Genomic DNA, 11356 nt, shown 5'->3' with positions numbered 1-11356 from the left:
ATGGATTACCTAATTTACTATGAGTGCTATTGCCAATATGGGTGTGGTCAGACAAAATGGATTCAGGTTTAAGAAAATATGCGATTATCCACAGGTATTTATGATTTTAACAAGGGGGAATTACATTTTCACACAGAATAAAAAACTTTGGCTTTTTGAAAAATTCAATGATTCCCCAACCACATTACCATCTCTGCTGTGGGAAACCAGGAAATCTCTAATGAGAGGTTGAATCATTCCCTCCTTGAGCCATCACCTTATCGTGGTAGAGAGGGTCCCAATAATTATAGGAGTTAAGTTGTCCAAAAATTTGATCTAGGTTTCTCTAGCCCAGACGTGGGTCACCTGGGCCCTTCTGGAGCCAGGGCTGGAGGTGGGGATCAAAGGCGAGGCCTGGTCGCGAGGCCTGCATTCATGGGGATCGGACGGGTACAGCCCAAAAGGATAATGTGGGTACCCCTCCCCATGGGCTCACCACCTGTGGCGATCCGATCCCTAGCTACAGAAGCTGATTCTAGAGACATTGAATGTGAACTCTGGCAGGGAAGGAGCATGAGCTGGTGTGTGAGCTTGAGAGGTTTCGATGAAAGATAGGTGGGTCGCCTCCACACACGACTTGGGCTCTGGTACCAGTCCTCTTGAGAAGAATTGGACAGGTGTGAGTATATTTATTGTCACCCAGGTTAGGGCCTGTATGCTGGGGTTCACCCCAGTGGATGAGAAGGCAGGCTCCCTTCACCTTCGTTTGAGTGTGGTGGTGGGGGCGGTGTTTCTGACTGCTGTTTGTGCCTGTACACCAAACAACAGTACCCAATATTTTTGGAGTCCTTAGAGGGAGTGCTGAAGACCACTCCTGCGGGGACTTCATCATTCTGCTGTGGTATTTCAACGCTCACATGGGCAATGACAGTGACACCTGCAAGGGCTGGATTAGGAACGCACCGCTTGATCAGTACCCGAGCGGTGTTCTGTTACTGGACTTCTGTGCGCATTACGGGTTGTCCATAATGAACACCATGTTCAAGCATAAGGGTGTCCATACGTGCAGTTGGCACCAGGACATCCGAGATCGCAGTACGATGATTGACTTTGTGTTCGTGTCATCGGACTTACGATCTCATGACTTGAACACTTGGGTGAAGAGAGGCTCGTGGTGAGTTGGCTATGATGGTGGAGCAAGATGCTGGTCCGATGTGGCAGGCACAAACGTATTGTGAGAGTCTTCTGGGAATGTCTGGCAGAGTCCCCTGTCAGAAGGAATTTCAAGTTCCACATCCAACAAATGTTGCTCATTCTTCCAGGGGATGTGGGGGACATTGAGTCAGGGTATGTTACATGCCTCCATTGCTGAGATGTCTGAACAGAGCTGTGGTCATAAGGTGGTCCTTGCCTGTTGCGGCAGAAATCCCTGAACCTGTTGGTGGACATCTATTGTGAAGGAAGATGTCAAGCTGTAAGAGTCATCTTATCAGGCATTTTTGGCCCGTGGGACTCATGAGGCAACTGATGGGTACGGGTTGGTCAAGTGGAACTGAAGCTGAAGCAAAAACTCAGGCATGGGAGGAGTCTGGTGCGGTCATGGAGAAAGACTTCCAGATGGGTTTGAGAAAATTCTGGTCCACAATTCAGTGTCTCAGGTAGGGGAAGCAGTGAACCAACAAAAGGGATGGATGTGAATCACTGGGAGATCCTACACGCTCAGGATATTATGAGACTGTCTTGGTTGACACACCTATGCAACATTGCGCGGACATCGGAGACAATGCCTCTGGATTGGGAGACTGGGGTGGTGGTCCCTGTTTTTAAGAAGGGGGACCTGAGGGTATGTTGCTACTAGTGTACTAGCTCCACACCCATGGCAGTATCTTCAAGGGTTCGCCCAGCCAGTCTACATTTTTTTGTGAACTTGGAGAAGGTGTTCAACCATGTCAATTTATGGAGTCTTGTGGTGGGGTTGTCGGGAATATGGGGCACCAACGACCCTTGATACGGGCTGTTCGGTCCCTGTAGGGCCAGTGTTCGAGTCTGGTCAGCATTGCTGGCAGTAAGTCAGACTCATTCCTGGTGAGAGTTGGACTCCCCCTAGGCAGCCCTTTGTGACCCAATTGTGTTCATAACTTTTATGGACAGAATCTCTAGGTGCAGCCAAGGCATAGAAGGGGTTGGTTTGTCAATAATTTGCCTGGGGGCCAGTCCCCTTCCCTCACTTGGGGACGGGTGCCGGCTGCTAGCTCAAATGGGGGTGGACTCCCAGTGTCAGTACTGCTGGGCTGTGTGTGACAGCCAACTCTCCCTGTGGTTGTCCCACCGCATGGAGCCGACCAAGATGCCTATAGCTTTTAATCACTCACTTAGCACACGGTCACACCACTTTCTGATGATATTTTTTCTCACTATGGAAATTCGGGTACACACACATACTCAGGGTTTCCTGGGGGGCTTATGCAGGGTTGGGAGAGTGGGGATCTCAGACCAGATTTTATTACATCAGTGCTGTATCCCGGTCTAGGCGCCTTGCTCCTTCACCTTGCCTGCTCCCAGAGATTTTAAAATATAACACAATTTCATCCACTTTCCTTTAATGCATTGCACACCCCTATCCCTGGAGAGCATTGGGTTGTGGGTTTTTGGCCATGGGGAAGCAATGGCCGGCAGCCCTGCCCAGTCCCCCATCCTCAAGGGCCACTCAAAATTTTAATGCCGCAGACCACTCTAGGGCTACTCATACACAGGGTAGGTCTCCTTGGAGTGCATTCCCAAACACACACCCTCTGAGTAGAGCTAGGGGATCGGATTGGGATATTTGAATCCACCCAAAGTATTAACATTGTTACGGTCGTCTTTACGACTGGAGGCTGGCCTGTCCGCATTAAACAAAAGGTGCTGTGGTCCGTGTTTGTTGTAGAGGAGGAGAGTCATTGGAGAACGTATAAATTTGCAATACACTTCTTGAGGACTTGCACGCAATGCAAACTAGGTCCAGAGTAGGCAGGATTCTTTCAGATCTCTTCCAGCTCCTTCTGTCGGGAAAGCGCTACAAATCAATGCAAATCAAAACTAACAGGCATTCGAACAGTTTTTTCCCTATCTGGCAATTAAGTCATTACATTCTTAATCAGCAAATTTACTATTTTCTGCCTTGTGCCATTGTTGGGACACTCACATTCTGCTGGTCCAATCAATAACAGTATTAGTAATTTATTTTTGTAGACTATCGCAAGATTCGTCACTTTAACCTGCTCCCTTAGCACAACTGTCATTGCATTGGTCCTATTACGGGAAACGTGAACAGGTTAAGGGACTCTGTACAAGTTTTACACAATATGGGATGTTGACACACTTATCTCGTACATGTTCTAAATGAACTTTTTACATTTTGCACGACTTTTATCAGGAATACTTCCTATAAATAGAAATGTCTCTTGTTCTTTGTTCTTGCTGCTTTGTTGTTCTTTGTTTTGTATGTCGTACCAGGGCAGCACCATCTGCTGGAGAAAAATTCCTTGGGTGCTTTTTTACACACTTGGCCAAATAAAGCTTATTCTGATTCTGCCAATATCTTGGAAAAAATGGACATAACTCCCAAGACTTCCATAATCACTCCAAATTGCAAGCCATATAAGGAGGGCGAGATATTCCTGTCCACATATTTTTCTAATCAACACACACATAAAGCACGTGAAACATACTGGCCTAAGTATTCACAAGTAGGTCAATATTTTGTTCCTAAAATGTCTGTGATTAAGTATCACAAGAGCTTCATGCAGGCAAAGTCTATTTGACTGCAGCTGGTTCAGCTCTTTCCCCACCCACTGAGTTTGACTGGAAAGAATGACAGGAAAAAATTTCCTGTGGTGCCAAGGCATGAGGAAAAACAATATTCATTATGTTCCTACAGTTTACTAATTTGTTCCTTCAATTTACCATTTTCTCCTCAATTGACTGACTTTATTAATGCATACCCTGAATTTACTAATCTTTTGCTTCAGATTTATAAACTCTCCCCTGAAGTTTAGCAAATGTCTGGTGTTCCATACTATATACGTAGCTCTGTGGATGTCAAGTACAGAGCCCGAAATAGTTATTAAACTAAATTTGGTCATTTGTACCTTTAATTTAGTATTCTGATTAGTGAACTGCAGAAACAGAAACTTTCTAAACTGAGAGAGCATATGAGTAAACTCCTCAGTTTACTTAAATACTCTCTCAGTTTAGAAAGTCTGGGATTCCGTTCATGGTAGATCCTCTGAACATTTGTTAAACTGAAGGTACAGTTTATCAATCTGAGTCACTAGATTAGTGAATTGAGAGAACAGATTTACAGTATAAATCAAGGCAGGATACATATTACTAAACTGAGGGAACATTAGTAAACTGACCAGTTCAGGGTGGACCCCACGTCTTGCCCATAGTCTGAGCCGATAGTCTCCAGCACACTTGCAAACCAACAAGTAACTAAGCAGTATGGAAAATGGATGGATACACAAGTAAACTGTGAGAGCAGATTATGAAATATGATTGTACTCTATATATTTTTTATTATATTATTTTTGTCATACCTCACCACCAGTGGGGCTCCATGGGACCATGCAATAATTTGATATTGAAATAAAAATATTACAATTAATGACTCTATAGGGAAAGAAAATTCTGGAAATAACTGAATACATCCACACGTTTATTTATGTATTTAATGTTGGCATCATTGGTCCTCCCTATAAAGAGGTGACATGGTGGCTTGAAAAAACAAACCATTCAATTTTTTAGATACTAAAAAAAAAAATTAAATTTAAAACAGGAAAACTACAGTAACTATCAGTTTCCATTTACACTATATGTACTGCATGTGGTTAAAATTGTTACCCCTCAGCTAATGAATGAAGCTACAGAAATAACATGTCTGACAAAAACAATAATACATTAAAAAATGCAATGAAAATTAACCAATACAAACCTTTTCTTCTTTAAATTGTGGGTCAACAGAAATATGAAAAACTTAACTGGTGAACCAGGCCAGGACAAAAATGACCCCCAGACAAGATTTACAGTAATGTTCAAAATAACAGAAGTTCAGTGTGACTAACCAGATTAACCCACATTTTCAGTACATTTTTTTATTGCTACACGTCAAACAGGTAACCAGTAGGTGCAGTAGATTCTCAGAAAACCAACAAGACCTAGCATTCATGAGATACACTCTCTTAAGGCTGTGCAATTGAGCAAGTTGTTGAAATCGGTGTGTTAAAAAAATAACAGTGTGGCATTCAATCAGGGAGGCCAACCAATTTGTGAAAGAAAAAAAAAGGTATGTATCAGGTGGCCCCTATTCAAGGATGAAGCCAGAATCTGTTGAACATGCATTTCTCCTTGAAAGCCTGAGGAAAATGGGTTGTTCAACACAGTTCAGAAGAACAGTGTACTTTGAAAAGTTTGATAGAAGAGTAGAAAATGTATAAAGAGGTGCCAAAAAAACATGGGCTGTTCAGCTAAAATTATCTCTAATGCCTTAAAATGGAAATAAAAACTAGACATATATGGCAGAAAATAGAAGACAACCATCAAAATGGATCACAGAATGACCAGAATGGCAAAGGCTCAGCCAATGATCAGCGCCAGGATGATCAAAGTCAGTCTGGAGTTATCAGTAAGTACTGTGGCAATAAGAGGACATCTGTGTGAGTGAATCTAATCAATTTACAAGAATCCCCCGCAAAGTCCCTCTATTAAAAAAGGCATGTGCAGAAGAGGCTACAATTTGCCAAAGAACACATTAACTGGCCGAAAGAGAAATAGAGGAAAATTTTGTGGACTGGTGAGATTAAAATTGTTCTCTTTGGTCCAGGGTCCGCACAGTTTGTGAGACGATAGTGGAGCAAGTATGGGCATATTTCTCCTATATGGTGTTGGGCCTATTTGTAGGATACCAGGGATCATGAAAGAGGTGATGTTACCTTATGCTGAAGATGACATGCCCTTGAAATGGGTGTTTCAACAAGACAATGACCCTAAATACACTAGAAAACATGCAAAGTCTTGGTTATAAAACAACAAAGTCAATATCATGGAGTGGCCAGCCCAACTCCGGACCTTAATCCATCGAGAATTTGTGGGGCAACATCAAAAATATTGTTTCTGAAGCAAAACCAAGAAATGTAATTTAATTGTGGAATGTCATTGAGGAATCTTAGAGTGGAATAGCTGAAAGCTGCCACAAAAATGGTTGACTCCATGCCACACAAATGTGGAGTATTTATAAAAAACTGTGGTCATACAGCTAAATACTAGTTTAGTCAATTAAAAGATTGGTAAATCCTACAAACCAAAAAAATTGGACAAAATAGTTTTGTGTTTGTAAACTCAATGACAGACTGTTATTTATTTTTTTTAAACAAAACAAAAAATAACCCAAATCGCCCAATTGCACAGCCCGAAGAGTGTATCTTGTTGGTTTTCTGAGAATCTTATGGATTTACTGGTAACTTGTTTGACATTTAACAATAAAATATACTGAAAAGGTGGATTAATCTGGTTAGTCACATTGGACTGCTATTATTTTGAACACTACTGTAATTTAATTGGAATAAAAGTGGCATGTTCAAGCAAGGTGCGTCCTCGAATTTGCATCATTGGTGTCTTCAAACTTGTAATCAGTCGGTCGGCCATTCTAAAGGTGGATAAGTAATAACTGTGCTACTGTGCTGTTTGGTTCCACTGTGTGTACCACACTAAATGTGGACATGAGGAAGCAAAAGAGTTGTTTCGAGATTTTTTTATCCATTCACATGTACGGTATATCAGAAAAATCTAAAATACCCGAGACAAATAACATGTCAGTATGTAGAAGGGGTCTTAATCCAAAAAATATTGCAGTACAGTATTTATATAGTTTCAATGAAAGGTTACAGCACATTCCCATTTTTTATGTAAATCAATGACCCTTTTCTTGGACACATCCTTTCTTAAGATTAATGAATCAAACTTTTATAATCAATCCCATTATGTTCTCTGATTAAGTACAGTAATGCTAAATTCAAGTTGTTTCAATAATTTAATTTAGAAGAGAACCATTCAGTCTTCATGAACAGACCATCCTGGAAACACAATACAACCCTTACATATTACGGTATAGTTACAGTTTTTAGTTTATTTGTCTTTCCTCCTCAGAACATTAACAAAAACATCTTTGGGAACTTCCACATTGCCAATACGCCTCATCTTCTTTTTGCCTTCGGCCTGCTTCTTCAGAAGTTTCATCTTGCGTGTTATGTCACCTCCATACTTGCAACAAAGAAGGATTGATTTAGTTGGTGAATCATTCATTACAAAATACAGTCCAAGTATAAAAAGACACTTACACATTTTGCCAGGACATTTTTTTTGTATGCCTTTATTCTGAAAGTACCACACAGTGGAATGTTACTTGTCAAAAGGCAATTTTTGCCATCTCAAGAGAGCTTGTTCATGGTTTGCAATAATTAGCCTTGTACTCACGTCTCTCTCGCAATGACTTTACTTCCGATAGCTGCTTGGACAGCAATCTCAAACATCTGCCTTGGAATAGAATCTTTGAGTCGCTCACATATGGCTTTTCCTGTGCTGTACGCTCGTGCTCTGCACAAAGAAAAGACAACAAAAGCAAATTCACAGCGTTTTTTTTTTTTTGAACAGGTGACTCTCCTCAGCTTTTCGTGAAAGCTGCAAACCAACAATCCACCGTACTCTGAAATTGCTAATCATAAATTAAAGACTAACAGCGATGGCGTATTTAGATACAAGTATAAGAGTTTATTTCAATAAATTAGAATATCCAAGAAAAACACATTTTCAGTAGTTCAATTCAAAAAGCAAAACTCACATTATATATTCATTAAAATAATAAAATATTTTTTAGATTGCCAAATCCTACCTGTTAATTAAGTCATATGTGTCATTTTGATTGTTTCTTATGCAGTGTCAAATGAATTTGTATATTTTGAGTATTCAATAGCTGTAAGTCAATGCAGCCCTATGGGGGCACAAACCAGTGCAATCTGTAGGCCGGTCCCAAGCCAGGATAAATGCAGAGGGTTGCGTCAGGAAGGGCATCCGGCGTAAAAACTGTGCCAAACAAATATGAGCGTTCATCTAAAGAATCCCATACCGGGTTAACAACGCCCGCCCCCGGCACTGCTAACCTGCAGGGCGTCGGTGGAAATTCAGCTACTGTGGGTCGAAGACAAAGAAGAGGAGGAAACCGGATCCAGCGTCAGAAGAAAAAGAGGAATGCACAGAGCCTACAACTGAGTGTAGGGACTTTGAATGTTGGGACTATGACAGGAAAAGCACAGGAGTTGGTTGACATGATGATTAGGAGAAAGGTTGATATTCTGTGCATCCAAGAGAGCAGGTGGAAAGGTAGTAAGGCTAGAAGTTTGGGAGCAGGGTTTAAATTATTCTACCACGGAGTAGATGGGAAGAGAAATGGAGTAGGGGTTATTTTAAAGGAAGAGCTGGCTAAGAATGTCTTGGAGGTGAAAAGAGTATCAGATCGAGTGATGAGACTAAAATTTGAAATTGAGGGTGTTATGTATAATGTGGTTAGCGGCTATGCACCACAGGTAGGATGTGACCTAGATTTGAAAGAGAAATTCTGGAAGGAACTAGATGAAGTAGTTCTGAGCATCCCAGACAGCGAGAGAGTTGTGATTGGTGCAGATTGTAATGGACATATTGGTAAAGGAAACAGGGGCGATAAAGAAGTGATGGGTAAGTACGGCATCCAGGAAAGGAACTTTGAAGGGCAGATGGTGGTGGACTTTGCAAAAAGGATGGAGATGGCTGTAGTGAACACTTATTTCCAAAAGAGGGAGGAACATATAGTGACCTACAAGAGCGGCGGTAGAACCACGCAGGTAGATTATATTTTGTGCAGACGATGTAATCTGAAGGAGGTTACTGACTGTAAAGTAGTGGTAGGGGAGAGTGTAGCTCGACAGCATAGGATGGTAGTATGTAGGATGATTCTGGTGGTGGGTAGGAAGATTAAGAAGACCAAGGTAGAGCAGAGAACCAGGTGGTGGAAGCTGAGAAAGGAAGAATGTTGTGCGGCCTTCCGGAAAGAGGTGAGACAAGCTCTCGATGGACAACCAAAGCTCCCGGAAGACTGGACGACGACAGCCAAGGTGATCAGAGAGACAGGCAGGAGAGTACTTGGTGTGTCATCTGGTAGGAAAGGGGAGAAGGAGACTTGGTGGTGGAACCCCATAATACAGGGAGTCATACAAGGAAAGAGATTAGCGAAGAAGAAGTGGGATACTGAGAGGACTGAGGAGAGGCGAAAGGAGTACATCGAGATGCGACGTAGGGCAAAGGTAGAGGTGGCAAAGGCTAAACAAGAGGCATATGAAGACATGTACACCAGGTTGGACACGAAAGAAGGAGAAAAGGATCTCTACAGGTTGGCCAGACAGAGGGATAGAGATGGGAAGGATGTGCAGAAGGTAAGGGTGATTAAGGATAGAGATGGAAATGTGTTGACTGGTGCCGGTAGTGTGCTAAATAGATGGAAAGAATACTTTGAGAAGTTGATGAATGAAGAAAATGAGAGAGAAGGAAGAGTTGAAGAGGCAAGAGTGAAGGACCAGGAAGTGGAAATGATTACTAAGGGGGAAGTCAGAAAGGCATTACAAAGGATGAAAAATGGGAAGGCAGCTGGTCCTGATGACATACCGGTAGAGGTATGGAAGCAATTTGGAGAGATGGCTGTGGAGTTTTTGACCAACTTATTCAACAGAATACTAGCGGGCGAAAAGATGCCTGAAGAATGGAGGAAAAGTGTTCTAGTTCCCATTTTTAAGAACAAAGGGGATGTTCAGAGCTGTGGGAACTATAGAGGAATAAGTTGATGAGCCACACAATGAAGTTATGGGAAAGAGTAGTGGAGGCTAGACTCAGGACAGAAGTAAGTATCTGCGAGCAACAGTATGGTTTCATGCCTAGAAAGAGTACCACAGATGCATTATTTGCCTTGAGGATGCTCGTGGAAAAGTACAGAGAAGGTCAGAAGGCGCTACATTGTGTCTTTGTGGATCTAGAGAAAGCCTATGACAGAGTACCAAGAGAGGAACTGTGGTACTGCATGCGTAAGTCTGGTGTGGCAGAGAAGTATGTTAAAATAGTACAGGACATGTATGATGGCAGCAGAACAATGGTGAGGTGTGCCTTAGGTGTGACAGAGGAATTTAAGGTGGAGGTGGGACTGCATCAGGGATCAGCTCTGAGCCCCTTCCTGTTTGCAGTGGTAATGGATAGGCTGACAGATGAGGTTAGACTGGAATCCCCTTGGACCATGATGTTCGCAGATGATATTGTCATATGCAGTGAAAGCAGGGAGCATGCAGAGGAACAATTGGAAAGATGGAGACATGCACTGGAAAGTAGAGGAATGAAGATTAGCCGAAGTAAAACAGAATATATGTGCGTGAATGAGAAAAGTAGAGGGGGAAGAGTGAGGCTACAGGGAGAAGAGATAGCGAGGGTGGACGACTTCAAATACTTGGGGTCAACAATACAGAGCAATGGAGAGTGTGGTCAGGAAGTGAAGAAACGGGTCCAAGCAGGTTGGAACAGCTGGCGAAAGGTGTCTGGTGTGTTATGTGACAGAAGAGTGTCTGCTAGGATGAAGGGCAAAGTTTACAAAACAGTGGTGAGGCCGGCCATGATGTACGGATTAGAGACGGTGGCACTGAAGAAACAACAGGAAGCTGAACTGGAGGTGGCAGAAATGAAGATGTTGAGGTTCTCGCTCGGAGTGACCAGGTTGGATAGGATTAGAAATGAGCTCATTAGAGGGACAGCCAAAGCTGGATGTTTTGGAGACAAGATTCGAGAGAACAGACTTCGATGGTTTGGACATGTTCAGAGGCGAGAGAGTGAGTATATTGGTAGAAGGATGCTGAGGATGGAGCTGCCAGGCAAAAGAGCGAGAGGAAGACCAAAGAGAAGGTTTATGGATGTGGTGAGGGAAGACATGAGGGCAGTTGGGGTTAGAGAGGAAGATGCAGGAGATAGGCTAAGATGGCAAAAGATGACACGCTGTGGCGACCCCTAACGGGACAAGCCGAAAGGAAAAGAAGAAGAAGAAGAATAGCTGTAAGTCAATCCTCTAAATCAGGGGTCCCAAGACCTTTTTATCGCAAGATCTACTTTTCAAGCAGCCAGCCTCTCGCGAGCCGTTGCCTCCTATATTTAAAATACAGAATTAGCTTTTTGTGCACTGTATTGTCTGTGCTTTCATCCTTGATCAGGCTGTGCCAAGGTGAAATTCTAACATTACACACCATCTCAACCTGCGCTTTCAACTTTGGCTTCAGACCAG

General features: G+C 42.6%; 1 protein-coding gene across 2 annotated transcripts in view; it reads right to left on the bottom strand.

The window, feature by feature from the left end:
• Positions 1-7118: 7118 nt before the first annotated feature.
• guf1 (GTP binding elongation factor GUF1) overlaps positions 7119-11356 on the bottom strand; it is a 29824-nt gene continuing 25586 nt past the window's right edge. The window contains exons 15-17 of one of the 2 annotated variants that reach the window (XM_061835840.1): positions 7492-7611; positions 7356-7392; positions 7119-7278 (exon numbers count right to left, since the gene is read on the bottom strand). In XM_061835840.1, coding sequence (XP_061691824.1) covers positions 7144-7278; positions 7356-7392; positions 7492-7611 — 292 coding nt within the window. In that variant the 3' untranslated portion in view covers positions 7119-7143. The remainder of the gene's footprint in view (positions 7279-7355; positions 7393-7491; positions 7612-11356) is intronic. The other variant, XM_061835841.1, reaches the window with a different exon arrangement.

Source organism: Syngnathoides biaculeatus, chromosome 11, assembly GCF_019802595.1.
Source record: "Syngnathoides biaculeatus isolate LvHL_M chromosome 11, ASM1980259v1, whole genome shotgun sequence".
Classification (NCBI taxonomy): Eukaryota; Metazoa; Chordata; class Actinopteri; order Syngnathiformes; family Syngnathidae; genus Syngnathoides; species Syngnathoides biaculeatus.
The sequence above is the reverse complement of the archived record's forward strand: the minus strand, read 5'-3'. Positions and strand labels throughout refer to the sequence as shown.